Source organism: Trichosurus vulpecula, chromosome 8, assembly GCF_011100635.1.
Source record: "Trichosurus vulpecula isolate mTriVul1 chromosome 8, mTriVul1.pri, whole genome shotgun sequence".
NCBI classification, from domain to species: Eukaryota; Metazoa; Chordata; class Mammalia; order Diprotodontia; family Phalangeridae; genus Trichosurus; species Trichosurus vulpecula.
The window spans coordinates 234393766-234413165 of NC_050580.1; the positions used below are offsets into that span (position 1 = coordinate 234393766).

Here is a 19400-nt window from a genome sequence, read left to right on the forward strand (position 1 = left end):
CACACACCCATGCACGCTCAGACACGCGTGCAGCCACTCTTGCATACACACACGTAAATACACACGGAATAATCAGGGCTTTACGGAGTTCTGCCCAGCCGTACGGGAGCCGGCCCGTGCGTGCGTGCAACTGCCACCATCTAAGTTCGGGCACGTGTGTGCGAATGTGCCTCATCTGGACCCGAGCTGGCCAGGCTTCTCTGTGACTATGCCCCTTCTTAGCCTGAGCCTGTCTTCTTTGATCTCCCTAGCCCCCTGCAGACGGCCCTCAGGTTTATCAGGTCCCTAGGCTCCTCGGGCTCCGGCTGTTGCCGCCAGCGCTATCCCCAGCAAAAAGAAGGGAAGCAGCAGCCCCGACCCAGCGGAGCTCGATCCTTTTCGACAATCTTCCCGCCCATGGGAGTGACTGACTCCAGGCTGTCTTACCCAATACTAAGCGAACTCCTAACTCCAGTCTTCTCCAAGGCTAGAGACTAAGGAAGGGTGGGGGACATTGAGTTCCATGAGATAAAGGCAAAATCCTACAAGTGGTCGAAGGGTGCCAGGCTGTTCCCCGGGGAATTCACTAGGAATAGGATCCTAATGACTTAAGATTTGTTGGACTATTACTTGAAACGCAGACGAGTAGTTTTAAGTAGTACAGCTCAAGGGAATGAGGGGCTTTCTTGCACTGCTGAAATAACTTTTGTAGATTTGGTGCTGCTTATAAAAAAATTCACACCATCACTGCTCCATGGGGACTTGACAGAAAGATAATCAAAATGCCCAATAACTGAATAAATCAAGTTATTTCGTTCACTAGAGAAGAGCAATCCCTTTCCTTTTCCTTTAAAGTTTTTGGAGTTTTATGGTGGAAGAAAGTGAGGTTCAGAAGGGAGAAAAAAAAATTAGCACCCTCGGAGGGAGGAATAGCCAGGTGCTGTAGAAGAGAGGAGTCAAATCCTTTCCTAAGAAGAACCTCGGTTAGGTCGTGTTGTCTCTCCAATAAAATGATGGAATATGACCTGACAGCAAATACGGCTTGCATCCCACTGTAGAACCTGTAGAAATCCAAGTTCAGTGTGATGCTTAAGAATCAGTTCGAGGGTTGCCAGAAAGATGCCCACTCAGGAACTGCTTGCTTGACTGAAAAAGGGCAAAAGTTGGATTAGAATTCTGTATTTTGCTTAAAAAAAAAAAGGGAGGGGAGATAGACTAATACTCTAAACACAACAGACTTCATACATTTCAGGTCAACTGACCTACCTACAGAAGTCCCCAAGACCCCCACTGAGAATTCAGCCTAGATTTAACCAGCTACTGCTTTGTACATTACTTGATGTACATGCCAACTTGTATTTTTAAAGTGTCTTTGAGTTTTAAAAAATGCTTTCACAATCTCGTCTACCCTTTGTTCTTCCCATTGGAAAGCCTCTTTCCTAAACTCATAAACTTCAAGGATTTTGAAGAAAGAAGCCAAAACTCATCTTTCTGAGTATTTTATTGGGCAAAAACATAAATAGATTTGCATGGATTGTTCTTATTTATCCCAGGCAGTTTCCCTTCAGGGTTGAACATGCACTTTTGAAGCTGAATGAACAGTTCCCTCCCACTGTACCCAGTTTCACAGTCATCCAACAATTAAAAAAATTAGATCATCTGGCATAAAATACTTTATTTTTCGGTGGTAGAAGGGAATCAGTTACAAAATTTTATTTAAAATGCTTCATATTTACAATCTATCCCCCTCCTCCCTCCAAGGGTATGTATATATGTACATCATAGGACTAGAGAGGGACAATTCCACCCCACTCCCTGCAATTTCACTTTGTCCTCTCCTCTATGGCAATGGAAAAATCTGGGCCACCAGACAGCTCAGGCTCCACAAAAAGCTGTTTCCTTAATTTTTAACCCATATCTTTTACCCCTGTCTTCTTTATGTTAGCTGCCTTCATACAGAGGGGGATCATTAAGATTGTATAGGGATGCTGGTTGAAAGAGGTCGGGGTGATGTAACATAACCTGTGCTTCTATCATTCCAACCACTTGCCCATTTCCAATCACTAGAACAAGACCCCTTTCAAGGAAGGCAAAGGCCAGTCATTATCCCATACCAGGCAGTGAGAAGCCCTAACTTTCTTCCTACTATTTCCCCTTCTTTATTCTCCAGGAATTCCCGGCCAACTTACCAAGCTTTGCATGAAGGACTTGGATATGGAATGTTGCATAAAGCAAGTTTGGAACTGAATCAGGTCTCCTTATGCATAAGACTATTCCCTGCATATCCATGGAGATCATAGTACGGGAACACAAATAGAAAGCAAAAGAGGTTGTTTCCTCCTTCCTTCTATGGCTCCCTATCCCTCCACTTTGCTTAGCAAGGAACAAAATCGCAGGTATCACTTCATTAGGAATACAGTACCTGCAGTTTAAGTCACCACATTCTTTAGGGTCAGTTAATGAAAACACATCATACCAAAAAGAATCACAGTTTAAGGCCATTTTTGATGTGCATTATACAGTAAACAAAGTCTTTCTTGTCTGTACCCTTCCCTACTTTCTTCTTTAAGTTTGGGGTGGGATGGGAACAAGATTAACTCTAGACTCACTCACTAGTTACAGGCCACAAAACAGCATTCTTATTGGAGGAACATGAGTCAACCCTTTTGGTTCCCTCCCCGAATCAGGCATTCAACCTATAGCAGGATATACTCAGGACATCTGAGAGGCTAAAAAGGACAGAAGAGGACACAACATTTTCTACTGAATTAAATCCAACAAAAATTACTCCTTGGCTCCAGGCATTTGTTCTGCATGATAAGGGAGAGAGACAGCTGCCAAATCCTGCCTGTGTCATGCACGTGGCAATAGACTGGGAGTCTGAGAACTACATTTCATATTAGTAAAGCTGAGCAGGGAGCAGACATGCTTATCTCTCTCAGGTATGTGTGGTTCAGTTTCCTAGCTTGCTGAATTGAACTGCAGTCTGACATCTGTGCCCCCATGTAAAACAAGTAGCAGCCACACTTGAAGGCTCTTTGAGCAGTATTGAGTCTTCTAGTCTTGATTTTGATGTTCTCCCACTATATACTGATGCTCTGCTCTATTTTAACAGCATGGAATATTCAACATTACTCCATGAATCACATTGTGAATGAGACCACATAAGGAAAAAGGACTTCTCTAGTTCCATTCATTTCACATCACATAGGGTCCACGTTATGCAAAGAGAAATTTCAAAAAGTCACTTTACATATGGAGCACCAGGAGAAGGAATAGGCAGGTAGTATCTCAACTGAATTGTAAGGAACAATAGCTCACCCAAGTATTATTCTATAGTCAGTGAACCTGGAGCTTTTCAATAGGAACCCAGTTTCTTTGGATATTTTATGCCATGCCTCCATACTATCCTAATCAAGATATACTAACTAAACTATTTCTCTTCCCTACTCATCGCTTGATTAATAGGGTAGCATGGCCACCAAGTCCAGTCTTACTGAGGGAGATAGTCTCCTCACAAATTTGGAAGACAAAGAAATGGAAGTAGCTGGACTATACTTCAGGATTTTCCTTTAAAGAAATTAGGAAACTTCCTCTTCATCCTTTCTCCCTATATTCATGGACAGCAGAGGCATATGTAGATTCTGGGAAATTCAGCTCAATGATTATTGGTCAGAAATATGGAGGCTGATTCCTTATTAAGTTGGGAGGGGGAATAAAGGATGCCAGAAGAAGTTGGGCCAAATGCATTTGGAGAGACCCATGTACCTAAAGAAATTTTCTGATATACTCATCCTAAAACACCACAAACAGTATACCATCATACCAGCTTTCTCTGGGGGAAAGAAACTTAAAAAAAGAGGGAATTGAGTGAGAAAAGAGGGTAAATTAAGAAAGCAGAGTTCAGAGTGGTGAGTAGGGAGGGAAATCCCAGAAAGTAACGCCCCTTTTCTTTGCCTCCAAAATGATGTTGAGAAGTGCTCGCTTTCTTTTCACTCTATAAGTGGCAAAGGCTCAATTAAGTGGGCTGCATGTTCATAGTTCCTTAAAGGTCTAGAGCTAAATATATTTTTATTGAAATGAAGATGACTTCATCCAAAACTAAAGAGAAAGCTCTCTAAGTCCTACTCCTAAAGGGAATCTCTCCAGGAATGCTTTACAATTGTTCCATTTATTTGTGTTGAAGCAAGAATGCTGTAAAGTGTTTGGTGAAAGCATAAATGAAGGCAGAAGAGGTTGCCACCTCCACCCTTCTTACTTGTTCTACTCAATTTCACATTGCTGGGGGTTCAGGGAGACATAGCTACTGAATCTGAACCCAACAACTTTATTTCTCAGAGGGGAGGATTGATTTGATATGTACTCCAAATAATATGAACTTCAAATCAGCTTAAGTCATTTGCTAAAGAAATGGAGGGAGAAGAAGGGGGGAGGTAAAGATGAGGAAAGAGGAAACAGCCTATTCTGCAGTGCTTAATATAGTACTTTGGATCCCAGTCTTTGGTGATAATTGATCAATCTTAAAGAGTCCTATCAGATTCCCACACCACAGTGGATCAGGGTATCCTGTCATGACTGGTGTGCCAGGTTCCATCTCATTAATCAACAGGTAGATTTAATGATTTCAAAACAGTTAAATAAAGATACTAGAAATCTGACTAGACTGTTGGTATCACAGTATCAAGAAGGGAGACAACCAGTCATTATGTGTAATTCATTCTTCCACAGGTTAGAGTAAAATAGCAGTTCATCTTTTAGAAAGCATGGAATTCTAGATAACATAAGGGTTTTATGTCCCTTATAAGTAAAATCATAGTTTAAACTGGCCATAAAATGTCACACATTTTCATTTGCTACCACCTCATATATCCCAAGGTAAAAGACAGGATAGAAAAATGCACTGATTTTGAAAGTCTATGTCTGAGATTTTGGAGATTCTCTTCAACTGAAGGGCAGATGTTGTCACCTGGCATATTGGTGCTATGATGGGGAAGCATTCGTTTAGGAAAAACTAGCTATTTGCTTGGCTTTTGCCGAAGGACTATTTCCCTTCCTGTTACTCTTCATTTCTTCACTTACATATATGTTACATATAGTCTTTTCCACCTCCACTCAACTTTCTCCAAACTAAAAAAAAAAAAGCACAAAAATGTGGACTTTACCTAAAAGCTTTAAGTTTGGGTATCAAGGAAATCAACATATTTAATACACTAAAAGCAAATAACAAAACCACCCCATCAATAGTATTTTTTCCGCCTTCTACTTAACAACTTAGCATTTCTTCACAAACATACTACAGTTGATGACAAGCTGCCTGGATAGCATTTGAGATGAGAAAATTTGCCAGTAAAACAAATGGCTTCAAAACACACACACATGCAAAAGTCCATACACAAAGTACTCTTTTCCATTCCTTTCCCAACCTTCCCCTGAGGTGCTTGATGATCCCTTATCTTTTGGAAAGACAAGCTAACTTTGGGTATAATAAAGCCAAGAACATTTTCCCTTTAGGCTTTGGTTAAAAGAAAAATAGCTTTGGAATGGTGGTGTCCAGATTGGCTTTCTGGCCATGTGATACACATGGATTATATAAGCAGGCCCCACTGGCAGAGGGTCCAAGGAACCCAATTCAGGGGAAGGATGCATTCTGAACCTCCCAGAAAAAAGGGCAAAGTCTAGCTAACAAGGAAGCAGTAAAGTTTCTCAGTGTCAAAAGCAGGTTAAAATAACCAAAGTAACACTATCTCTTTAATACAGTAGGTGTTTTGATGGAAAACAACAAAGGTAAACTGATCAGGATATAACCAGAAAAAGGAAGTGGGCCTTTAAAAAGAGCTAGTGTAGCAATGTTAATCCTTTCATAGAAATATACCGAGTAGTTTCCAGGCAGAGAACTTATCCCTATTTTACTCAATCATTCTAAGTTCTGACTGGAAACAGCTTTTCCTGTGGACAGCCACAGTTCTGAGATATAGGAAGCAGCAAGAAAAAGATTCATAAACCATGGTCAATTACATTAACAGGACTCTTCTCTGTGATCCTTTTACAAAACCCTGTCTAATATCAATCGACCACCTGACAGTGTAGAGCAGCTATGTACACAAAATACCAAAACAGGAAACTTGCCTTCACCAATAAGGGTCTCACTGGCAAAAGGAGATTAAATAGGAATGGGATATGGCTGTCTCATAAATATCAAATATGCTTAATGGGGGAAAATCCTGTCCTGCCTGGAGATACTCTAGGTTTATGAATATCATGAGGAAACACTTGATGGCAAAGTAAGAAACATCTGGTGGCCAGGATGAAAATGGATATTGGACAAAGTCTTGGAGGCCCACGGGCAGGGGGAATTACATAATGATCCTGTTAGCAACATTTGTTATCTTAAAAAAAAAATTAAAGCTAAGTTTCAAGTGTTTAAACTTAAGACAAAACTAAAGAAAGAGAGCTTTGGTTGATTATCTGTCTGGTTAAATTAGGGTTTAAACATTAATAACTTTCAAGGACTGGATGGGAGATAAGTGGAAGGCACTTGCTTCCTAAGGAGGAGGAGCTCAGTGAATTCTCTCTGCAGGTACCACTCTCTAACCAACAGCAGCAATAGCTTGCAGAGAAGGGTTACCTGGGAAGAGAATGGTAAGGAAAGATGTAAGGGTAGGGAGTGGTTTATGGGGTTAGCCAAAGGCAGGCTAGGATATCGTGATTTCAACAGGACAAGAGCTATAAAACAAAACCTTTTTTTCTTCTTCCAAAAATGTGTGGGGGTGGGGGTAGGAAGGCAAAGAATAAGACACCTTTCTTTGAAGGAGAGATGCAGCAGAGAAAGAATGTGAAAGAACTTTCACTATTTACAAAATGCCATTTGGATTGGATGTGGTCACCTTCAGCACTGTGAGAAAATGTCTTTTACGTGAAGCAGCCACAGAAGTGTGGTTCCTAGACTGGGCTCAGAAAGGCCACATATTGTCCTGGGTGAAGGAGGGTGTCCTTTAAAGGCCACCAAGAGGGCTCAATCTTCTGTCTCTTCATATGTAGTCTCATCAAAGGGCCGGTCCAACAGAGGTACCAACCGGTGACGGGAATACTTCAGCTGCAACAGGTCCCCAACTTCATTTATTTCTTTTAATGCCTGATGAGAGTAAAGACAAAAAATGATCAGTCTAGTCAGCAGAATATTAGCATATCTCTTTCATCATAGTTATTTATGGAGCAGCAACCTTATTGGGCATGGCTGATGTTTATTTTTTTGGTTTGGTCATACAGTTTAGCATACTTCTAGCGCTCAGGAAAAGTCTGGACATACAGCTAGGAAAAAAATTCTCTTCAGTCACAACCAGAGAGATTTAGTCTCTTTTAAGGTGAGGACCACGTTTTTCTTTCGTAGGTCTCTAAAGTGCCTAGTACACTATTAGGTAGAGAGTATACTATTAACCACCATGTAGACTTGACATTAGAAAATCAGGATGTGTGTTGCTTACCTGGGGAATGAATCTGGGATGTGCCAGAGAACTTATGTATAAATACATAATCAAATCTACTGGCTGATATCATTCATTTTTTCTTGGGACTAGTAAATTTTTGTAAGACTGGCATTGTTTTTTTTTTTTTTGGTCTTTGTACTTGTAACTGTAGCATGCTGCTTTGCATATAGCATGTATTTAGTAAATATTTACTGACTTGCTGAAATAAAGTTGAAAAGACAAGGAAACCAAAACCTCAACCACCAAACTGGTCAAAAAAAATCATGTTCCCTCCCCAAAATGGTCCTTCTACAAACAGAATTAACATTTATTAATCACTTACAGTGTGTAAAGTACTATGATAAATAATACAGGGAATAACAAAGTTGAGATAAAACATGACCCCCCTGGCCTTGAGGATAGGGGGATACATGTGAATAAAATGTGCATATATGATAATATAGGATATCACATATTGTGTATATTTTTGTCAGAGCTGCAAAACCATGACACATGAGGCCTGAGTGCGAAGGATGCTACCAGGAAGGGTTCTTGGATAAAGTGTACTTTGATTTGGTTTGATTAGAGGATGATTAGGAATTCAACAGGTGAAGAGAGGGAGAATGTTTCAAAGATGCAAATTTCAACTGGATAATTAACACTTCAAACTTTCTTTAAAGAATTAAGCTTCTCGTCCAATTTCTCTGCAGTTAGTTTTTATTGTGCTACAATCCTTTACTCATCTCTTCCTTTCCCACATTTGTCTGCTTTTATTTTTACAATCTCTGAATATTTGTTTTGTCTCATTCAATTTCCTTCTCCATCCCTCTCTACTCTTACACTTTTAAGGTTCAACTCAAGTGAATATCATTCCTCCCTGTAAATGAGAAGATGAGTTAAGACAGTACTGGAAAATTTCTTAATCAGCTTTTGAATGCTATTGGTGTAGACAGAGGAATTAATATGGTGGGGGATTCCTCCAGAGCATGGCAGTAGAAAGCATCAGACCTAGAGCAGGACCTTCTCAAAATGGCTGGCAAAATTGTTTACTCTAAACCAGTGAACACAAATGCAGCTCTCTCAGGGAGAGGGCTGGCACCAGGAAAAACTGTGAAATAAACAGAGGGGAGAGACTTTGTTTTTGGGTTTGTTTTTTTTTTTCCTTAATTCTCTTTGCTTAGCCTGGGCCATCTCCAGTCATCCTGATGAGCCCAGATGGCTCTGGAGGAGAAAGTGAGGCTGGTGACTTTGCACAGCCCTTCCTCAACTGCAAGTCACCTCATCATCTCCCTGATATCATGGTCCTCTTCAAGAACGAAGGGCAAAGATAACCTATGAGTAGCCTCTCCTCTCCTCCTCTCCCCTTACCTGAGGGGGCTCTGCCCAAGCTAAGGTACATTTTGATGGGTGAAAGCTGCCACTTTAACTTTGGGTTTATTGGCTAGATTTCTTTCTTAAGGACCAAGCCTTCAACCCAGTCACTTTGGAGCTCACAGATTGGACGACAGGTCCTCCTAGCACAGAGTGAATGTAAATACTAAATAGTAACAGTTTCTCTTTTGGTCAGGAACCCTGAGGGTCTTCCCCTCCCAGTTTGATTTTATTTTTTATTAAAGGGGCCATCCCTTGATCCACTTCTTAAAGAGGCCTATTCACTGAATGGGTGTAACCTCACTCAAAGTGAGAACCTGAAAAGACCTTAGCCTGAAAGATCCAGGGTCTCCCAATGCATCCTGGGCCATCTCCAGTTTTCTGATGAGTATCTGGTCACTGGCCCCAGATGGCTCTGGAGGAGAAAGTGAGGCTGGTGACCTTGCGCAGCCCTCCCTCACTCAAATCAAAGTCAACTGCAAGTCACGTCATCATCTCCGTGACATCATGGTCCTCTTCTAAAATGAAGGACAAACACAACAACCACCTTTGCTCAGCACCACGGAAAGTAGCTTTTTAACAGACGATTTTTGAAAAAGGGATGTTGCCATCTGCTCTTGTGCTAAGCATTCCACAACCCAAAGCTGCACTCTTGCCTCAGGACCTTCTTGCTAGATCTCCTAGGGGAGGCCAAGCTCCTGGAACTAAGATTTATCATTAATCTAGTACCTTATCCCTTGGAGTTGCTAAGTATCAACTAGCAAGTCTGATCAGAGGAGAGTTAGAGCAACTCCTAGAGATAAGTGTGGCTCTAATGAGAGCCATAGGGATATTTCTGGGCAGGCCCAAGCCCAGTGAAGCCTTATTCCACAATGTGTTCTTCCCCCTCACTAATCCCCAAGTTTTGTTCTTTTTTTAAACCAAATATGGGTTGAATGAGTATCTTCCTTCTAGCCCTGTGGCAATAACATTATTCTGAAAGATTCTGGTTTTCATACCCTCTTCCTCCAAAGGATTAACTGTTAGTCACTACAAAAGACAGTAATTGTTAAACTGAACTATTTAGCTTAGATAAATAGGAATGTTTCTTTTAAAAATAAAAAAAGAGAAAAATAAAATAGCTCCCCCAAGCTTCTTAGGCTGAGCAGAAAGACATTCTTCATTCCAAAGAGAGAACGGGAGGTTACTAAAAGCTGAACTTTGCCATAAGAACAGTGGGCACCTTTGAGAAGATATTGAACTAAAAGCTCCATATGGAAACAATTTAAGTTTGAATTTCAGCTGGGAAAGTCCATTAACCATTTTTTCCTAAACTCTGATTTAGGATTTTATTAATTTAAAAGAAAAAGACCACGTGACTTGCCAAGACCACAAAGGAAATGGCATTTGTGAACTCTGACTTCAGAAGAGTGTAATATTTTTCATCACCATAAAATGAAAGAAAAAACCCACACTGGCCCAAAGGGATACAGGTTTCAAGGTTTCCCTCTGATCCCATGCCAAATATTCCAGGCAAGGAAGTTCTATTTACATAAAACAGCTATAAATTGTAACTGAAAACTAATGCCCATTGCGTGGGTTTATTTAATAAGAACAGAAATAAGGAAGCATTACATATATTTCACCATTTAATAACAAATAGTCTACCCTGGACTTCTGAATCACTGGATAGAATGGTTTCTTAGGAAAACACCATGCTGTTAATGATAGGGTTGAATGTAGTACACTGGAGGAGGGAGTATTCCAGATAACCCTCCCACTGAGCGGGGCCCCTTGCTCTTCCCTTTATTCTTTTATTTTGGAATATTTGCATTGACTTAGAGGTGGCCAAGCCCATTTAGGAACAATGATTTCAAGTACTTTTAGATAATTCCTGCTTCAATCAGGAAATAAACAGGTTATGAAAGTCAATGAAATTTAATCCCTTAAAACAAATCTAACTTACGCAGCTTTGTTGGAAAAAGTCATTGTTCACAGGGTATGTAATCTGAATTTCATTTTTATTTTATTTCATAATAGGCTTACCCATGGAAACAGCCTATTTCCATCAAAGGCCATGAGATATGAATATTTCAAATGCAGTTCAAAAGTGTATCATAATGTCTAAAATTAAAGGGCTAAATTGAATGTTCCCAGACATGTGAAAATTTCTGGAAAGACTAACTTCTCTCAATCACTTCACTAGTTTACCTTCTACAATTTCCATGACTGCACCAGAAATTGGATAGTTACACTGGACAAGTCTAAATTGTTTCCCAGAGTTGGTCATATTTTTCACTGTAACCACAGTAGTATCAGAAGTGTGCAATGCACTCTCATAATCCCTGCTTAAAAGGAAAGTACAAGGGCAGACGAGAAAATCAAAATGCAACTGACTTACTTAAAATCTAGCATAAGGCATTAAATCTACATAAGCTTGGACATCAATAATTCCACACACACACCCCCTCCCCAGCCCTTATGTCTTTACAGAATGGGAGGCTATAGTATTCCCAAGGCAAGGTTCAGAAATTGGATTAAAGAGACCACAGAAATTGGAACGTTGAGGGATACTGAGCTAAATTCAAAGTTAAATAAGGTAGCTGTCAAATGTAAAAACTTACACAAAAAGCACATTTTTAAAGATTCTAGTCATTTTGCTTTGTCGAAGTTAGAAAAGAGATCTTTAAAAAGCCCTAAGAATTTGGAAAATTTAAAATATAAAACAAGTGGTTACAACATTACAAACCATTTATTCCTCTCAAATGCTCTTTAGCATTAATGGAACTGCAATGAATTATAGGAAGTATTCAATATCATATAAAAGAAAGGACCTGGGAAGCAGGGCATTAGTGTTGAAGTCTCATCTCTACCACTAAACTAGTGGTCTACTATGGGGCACTTTCATCTCTATCATTTCATCTCTATTAAAATAAGGGGATGGATTAAGACGAGGATGACCAGAGCAGAAAGAGACTCAAAATTATGTTATCTTTGGATCCTTTATGAGAACAAAGGGATGAGTTCTTCAGGTATCTGAATATTGTCCTGCTTGTCTGATCTAAGGAAGGAGGTATTAGGAGAGAAAAGTAAAGAGTTGTGTATCATCACCATCTGTGTTGGACACTACTCAAATTGAGGTGCAAAAATGAATGAATAAGTAATTCTATTATATCTAGCCCCATGTAAGACATAATTATCATCACTGTAAACATGCCCAAGATTGAGAAACTTACAGTATCAAGTATTTCTTTGGTATGTGCTGCTGACAAGCAAAACCTAGCTCGGGATTCAATAATTGGAGTAGCAGGAAATCCCACCACAACCACACCGATGTTCCGCTTCAACATCTCCCGTCCAAATGCACTATAAAGGGAGACAACAAGGAAGAAAAAAGAAAGAATAAGGCTCTTGATGTCCTGAACTCTGCTACTCTTTGGATGGACTGTGCATTAGAGATTATTTTGAATCACCTATTGCCTTCTTTCAGCTACAGAACTGACAGGATACAAAGGCTTCTTTTGTTCATTCCTTAAGGTGGTCTTGCCCCCGAATGGCTTCACTCACAAAGTTGAAAGATTATATTTGGCAGGTCTGGTTTAAATGGATTTGTAACATGAGCTATATCTTTCTGATACACTACAGTGACTCAAGGGGCTTAAATGAACCCAAGTCTAAACCCCGGACCTCGGAAAAAGAGGTTCGGCAGATTTCACACCTAGCAGGTGATCGAATTATTGCCCAGCAGAAGAGAAATCAGCTCTGATTTGGTTATTTTTGACCTACCACACTTGAGTTTTTGGTCAACTGGCTTAGCCCCTAGAATTGAAAATAATTGCAGACTCTGAACTTCTTTGATTAGCTTGAGAACAAGATTGCTTTTGAAATTAAGCTCTTCCTTTTGTTTGCAGGGCCAGTTCATCATCTGGCTTTAGAAGATCACATAGTTCTGTCTAATCTCCCTTCCACCTCAAGCCAAGCTTGTAGTAGAGGCCAGTGGTGTCAATCAAATAGAAACAGAACTGCAAAACTGTATATAAGGATCCCTGCAAGTGCATATTAACTCATAGAACCATGTATTAATATTATCTATGTTGTATTGTATTTTAAATATATTTTGTTAAATAATTCCCAGTTATATTTTAATCTGGTTCTGCCTGCACTCTGGAGTGTTGTAGTAGCAACATGGCTAACCTCTGGTATAGGCTATTGACTCTACATCTAAATCTTGTCTAAGTAATACCTTATCATGGATCAAATATCCATGGAGATTTTGACGTTTGCTTAATTAAGCTGTGCTTTTTTCTTCTGTTCATGTTGATGGAACACAGTTTAAAAACAAACAACTTTTCTTTTTAAGCTGTTCAAACTTCTTTGAAATGAAAAAATTTTCTTCTCTATTAGTCCTTTAACAGCAGCACTGGTCAGGAGTTTTTTCTAGACCTTATCCGGCCAACTGCTCTCTAGCATTTGCAGTGCTAATATTCTATAAACAGGAGTAAAAAATAGTGAGAAATGTCTCACTATTATATCGAAGTAAAAACATTTTATTTTGCTCAATCTACTCGCCTAAACCCATCTAATTCTTTATTTCATTCTAGAGCGTCATTGTTTTTCTGTCTTTGTAAATAAATGCTTTATGATTTATATAATTTTATGTATCTTTCTGGAATAGTTTAGATGTAGTCCTATCTGTAGACAGGCAACTGGGCTAGATGACTCAAGGTCCTTACAAGCCTTGGGTATCTATGCTAAGTGCACTTAAAAACAGTCTTATTATGTTAGTAAATATGGAAATCACACCTGTCAGCTGCATAGCTTTGTAAAGTGCCTCTGCAACACTCCTGTGTGGTAGGTAGTATGAATACTATGGTCCTCCCTTTAAAGAGGAATAAACTGAAGTTCAGAGAAGTAAAATACTGGCTGTGCTGTCCATGGCTAGTAAATGGTAGAAGCCAGATTTGCACCTAGATCTTATTTCAAGTCCAGGGTTCTTTCTACTATACCACAGTGCTTCCTCAAACATCCCAACACCAAAGCAGCTCCTGCAGTTCTATAAATACATAAATACATATAAATACATAAAATAAATACATAAACAATCACTTGCTGAAATAAAAAATTATTAACTCTGAATCTACTGAGTTTGTATAATCTTCAGGAAATAGAGGCTATTATAATTATGTTAATAAAGAAGCTAAAGAATTTCCTCAACAGCATATACTCCAGAAAATAATATATATTCCCACACTAGCCCCTTGAAGTTCAGAGAGGGTCTTTTCAACAGCCTGCTCTATGACTCACCCAATTTTAGCTGGCATGTACAGCATCAAAGGCACCACAGGGGAATCTTCATTTCCATAGATGATGAAGCCCATCTCCTTCAATCGCCTTCTGAAATACCTAGTGTTTTCAGCTAGCTGTTGCACACATTCTTTGCCTGGAAAACATTGAGGAAAAACATACAAAAACAAAATCATCAACAGACCAAGGACTATCTCTTCAAATACCGTTATCTTCCTTTGGACTTGATTCAGAACCAGTCAACCAGTGTGACTAAGAAGACAGAATGCCAGACTTAGGAGTCAGGGAACATTGGGTTTCAAACCTGCCTCTGATACTTACTGCCTACCTTTCTAAACCTTTTTCTTCTCATGTGTAAAAGGGAAATAGCCATACCTACAGCTCCTACCTCACATGGTTGTTGTGAGGCTTAAATGAGCTAGATGTTGGATGTAAAGCTCTTTGCAGACTTGGCAGCACATGCAGATGTCACTACGGTATTTGTGGACAGAGCATAATTCAGTTGGTCTTAGTCATCTAGGAATGATGTGGTTTTTGAGCACACAGGCGCTTCACATAGTTCCTAATACATAGTATGTGCTTAAAAAATGTTTACTGACTGAATGACTCAAAAATGGGGAGGACTTCTGAAGGATAGTAAAACTAGGAGGATACTGGCAGAATCTGTTTTGATTAACTAAAAAACTCATAACAATGTGATTTCCTCTACTAATAACAACCGAACCAATTCATTTTCATTTTTTAAAACAAAAAACATTCTATCATCTGTATGCGACATACAGCAAATACGTTGTGTGACAACATTACTATGACTCTGTATCTTCTCCAGCAGACTGCCCCTATAATCACTTTTTCTCTCTAATTTTCCATATTTCCCCATCAACTAGTTTTTTTTTCTCGTTGCCTATAAACATGTCCAAATTTCCCCTACCCAGTAGAAAATCCTCACGGGACCCTATCATCCCTATTTGTTCTCCCTTTCATTGCCAAATCCCTAGAAAAAGCTGTCTACACTTGTTGCAGCTAACTCCCTCTTCTAAATCCTTTGTAATTTGTCTTCTGACCTCATTACTCAACTGAAACTGCTGTTTCTACAGTTATTAATGAGCAATCTTAATCGCTAAATCTACTGGTCTTTTTGAAGCCTTATCTTTTCATTTTTACCTTTTGGAAGCATGTGACACATGACTACTCCTTTCCTCTGGATGCTTTCTCCTCTCTGAAGTTTCATAGAACTGCTGTCTCTGGGTTCTCCCTCCAACCTATCTGACCACTCCTGTTTAGCCTCCTATACTGGTTCTTCTTTGGTACCGTGCCCTGTGTGGGTGTTTCCCAAGGCTCTGTCCTGAACCATCTTCTGTTCTCACTTCATACTCTCACCTAGTGACCTCATCAGATTCTAGGATTTACTTATAATGCACAGTCTTTTTGCTTTTTAGTATTCCCAGCACTTAGCACAGTGCCTAGGGCATAGTAAATGCTTAATAAATGCTTTGCTGATTTGACTTGACTTCTATACAGATGCCTCCTAAATCCACATATCTAGCTCTAATCTCTATTAGATATTCGAAACTAAAGTTCTTATGCATCTCACACTGAACCATGTCCCAAACTGAACTCATTATCTTCCCCTCCCCAAATCCCCTTCTTTCTCCCCCTTCTCAGTTTTTAAGGGGTACTACCATCCTTCTAGTTACCCAGGCTTACAACCTTGGCATTATTCCTTGACTGTTCATTCTCCTTCACCCCTCCATATCTTGTCAGTTGCCAAATATTTTTGCTTTTACCTTCACAAGATCTCTAACATCTGTCCCTTTCTGTCTATTCACAGAACCAAATTCACTTTCTTAAAGAGCAGATCTAACCATGCCACTCTTCTACTCAAACACCAATGCCTCTCCATTGCCTCTAGCATCAAATATAAGCTCCACTGTTTAGTTTTTAAAAGTCCATCATAACCTGGTCCAAACTTATCTTTATTATAAATTACTCCCCTTTCTGTACTCTACAATCCAGATAAATTGATGTCTCCCCCCGCCCCACCCCTTCCTTGAATATAACACTCCATAGCCTATCTCTAAGTCTTTGCACTGGCTGATCCACATGCTTAGAATGCTCTTGGAATACTTTGTCACCTTCAAAACTTTGTTCAGGTGACACCTTCTAAACAAAGCCTTTCCTAATCTGCAGAACTGCATGTGGCCCCTCCACCCCATCCTATTTTACCTTTCATTTATTTTGCATATGTTGTCTTCCCCTGTAGAATGTAAACTCCCTGAGGACAGTGACTGTTTCATTTTTGTCTTTTATCCTCAGTGCCCTAACGTGGCATCTGCTTGTGGACTGATTAATCTCTGCATTAATGATATTTGTCTTTGTGAATTCCTAGATGAGGATTCATATCTAGTAACTCATTTTATATCGCATCTAGTATAGCACCAAGAACAAATATTGCTCTTTCGTCAGCTCTCTTGGGCTCAAGAATTTTTATATAGATAACTCCCAAATCCAAAAAGACCTTCATCCTTTTCCTCATGTTTGGACCCATAGCTCCAACTGTCTGCTGGACACTTCTACCTGGATGTGATACAGGTATTTCAAATGCATGAGAACTCAGTATCTTTCCTTCCAAACCTATCCTTCCTCATAATGTTTGTATTTCTGTCAAGGGTTATCACCCAGATTTCACCACCTAGAAGTCGTCTTTCAGTCTTCATTCTTACCTTCACCTTCCATAACCAATCAGGATATGATTTTGTTGACTCTACCTTCATTCATATCTGTTGCATTCTTACCACTCATACAGCTACCACTTCACACCTCTCACTTGGACTACTGTAACAACTTTTTAATAGGTCTTTCTTTCTTTGAGATCATACATTTTGCCATTATGGAATGGTGATTAAAAAGGGGTATTTTAGTGTCATGAATAATGTGTCCCAAGATGGTGGCTGTGAGAAAGTCTCTCTACTAAGTACTTCTCCCTCCTCCCAGTCAGATAACTCTTATTGGTTCTTCCTATCTCAGGTTTTTTTCCATCCTGCTCCTCCCCCCAAGTAGTAGTTCATGTTTGACCCAAAATGCCCATTAGGGATTTCAGATTTGGAAGAAAAGAATATATATAGATTACATTGTGTTAACCATGTTAGTGAGCTGGAAAGACAAGTAGAATTCCAGTTCTCATATGACTCTAATGCCATAGGTAGGAGAATGCTAACAGTGAAGGAGCTAGTCTCCTCCAAAAGGAATGAAAAACATTTTGAATTAATAGCTTTTATTTCAAAGAATCAAGCCACAATTAGATAGCTCTTCCCAGGCTCTTATTCCATGATCTCCTAAAAAGACAAACTATTAAAGAGAATTTAAAATTTCAGCATAGTTGTTTTCTTACTAAAACAGAAATTTATTTGCACTGGCAGTTCCAAAATATAAAAATCCCTCTTCTAGTAAACATATGCCAATAAATAATCTCATTGCAAGGTCCCTTTCAGTTAGGGGAAATAATTTCTTGCTAGAAAAAAATGATAATTTCTATTTTCTTATAGAATACATTTAAATTTGAACTACCTTGAAAGATTTCTGCATGATTTGCTTCCAATCTGCAAAATAAAGATGGCAATTGTTCCCTTTGAAGCCAGTCTTCTTACCTCAACATGCTGGGTAACATTGATTTTGTAGATTTAAAAAAGAAAAAGAATAAAAATAAAAGTAGGAGAGAATGCAAACAGCCTATTTACTTAAATATCTAGCATCTGGCAGCATTATTTAATAATTTTTGAGATTTCCACTCTTATTTACTAAAAAGAACTACACATAGTGTTACAGAGCATCAAGCAACAAATCAACCTAACGTTTCTCTCCTTCAGCAATCAACATATAAAAGTTTTCCTTTTTCTTAGCAATTCCTTTTAGCGACATTTCTAGCAAATAGCTTTCTTTAAGAGAGGGAGAATGACAGGGAAGGGAAGGGGAGGAAATAAGTGAGAAGGTGGCTTCTGAAGTGATTGAATAGATCTCCCCACCCTCAGCCCTATCTCCTTTAGTCTTAGCCATTTGGGGTGTGGGTGAATGATTTTTCTGGGAAAAACCTTTATTCCTGATTTTCCTTCTAAAATACATGAAGCTGGAGAAATTTATATGAGAAGACATAGATAAATGAATAAACTATAAGAAACTATGGAGAAAAGAAGTGTTTATATTTGGACTAAGACATGGTAAATATAGTAAGGTAGCATGTAGAATATACTGTTCAAATATCCTTTCTTTATTTTCCCCTGCCTTTCATCTTTTAAAAGACTTACAAGTGATATACCACTTAAAGTAGCCCTATTTCTTGAAGCAAATACATCTATAGTTTGGTATTATTATCCTGAGTTCCAGGAAGGGGAAGGGAAGGTTAACGGCAGTCCCATGGAAAAAAGAGTAGTGCTAGGTCAGTCACGAAAGTGAATACCAACCAGCTCAGAAAAGAAATGAACTAATTGCCTAAGAAGGTTAAAGTACACTAATGTTTAAACTTGTTACTCTTCTAAAACTTAAATTCAGAATTTTTTAAGTAATACACAGTTGTTCACTGAATAAAGACTAATTAATATCCCCCAAAGAGTATGTTTATTATATATGTTTTTATATACATGATTATATATGTACTTGTTACACTAACAATTTACAAACAAAAGATATAAAACATATTTTGTAAGAATACTGGAAATATTTATAGATTGAGATACAAATCAACATCCTTTTAAATAATTCAAAAAGGTGGGGGAGGAGGGGATATCTGACAATACACTATACCTCTAAAATAAAAAAGGGGGCTAATCTTCTACAAAAGCAATATACTGTTTTGCTGTCTCTTTCACAGGACCCTTCTGAAAGTTCCCCGAGTTCCTGACTCACTATTTTAAGTACAGCATAATTAGCCAAAGTGGCAAGAGATTTTCCTGAGTTGACCTTGAAAAATTTTCAGGCTGAGTCTACAAAGTAAACTGAGGTCATACATATGTATACTGTGTGGTACATAGTAGGTGTTTCTCCCCTTGGGTTCCTTACTATTCTTAACTTTGAACATCCACTGGCAACTCAGAAAGGCAGAAAATATTGAGTCCAGATTTCATTACTCTGTTCAGTCAGTCTGAGGCATATAAAAAGTACAACTTAGTGTCTTATTCTATGGAAAAATCCACACACCTTCCTCTTTTACAGCTTGAGAATAGAAGACAATTGAGCAATAGAATTTGGATTCCACCAGTCTTATGCCAAAGGTTTTCCTTATACAAGATCAGCTTCTTTTACAAGGGAATA

At 38.9% G+C, this 19400-nt stretch overlaps 1 protein-coding gene across 1 annotated transcript in view; it reads right to left on the reverse strand.

The window, feature by feature from the left end:
- Positions 1–1462: 1462 nt before the first annotated feature.
- Positions 1463–19400, reverse strand: part of SPTLC2 (serine palmitoyltransferase long chain base subunit 2) — a 176009-nt gene continuing 158071 nt past the window's right edge. Inside the window, exons 10-12 of the mRNA XM_036734628.1 lie at positions 14097–14232; positions 12029–12158; positions 1463–7111 (exon numbers count right to left, since the gene is read on the reverse strand). Coding sequence (XP_036590523.1) covers positions 6992–7111; positions 12029–12158; positions 14097–14232 — 386 coding nt within the window. The 3' untranslated portion in view covers positions 1463–6991. The remainder of the gene's footprint in view (positions 7112–12028; positions 12159–14096; positions 14233–19400) is intronic.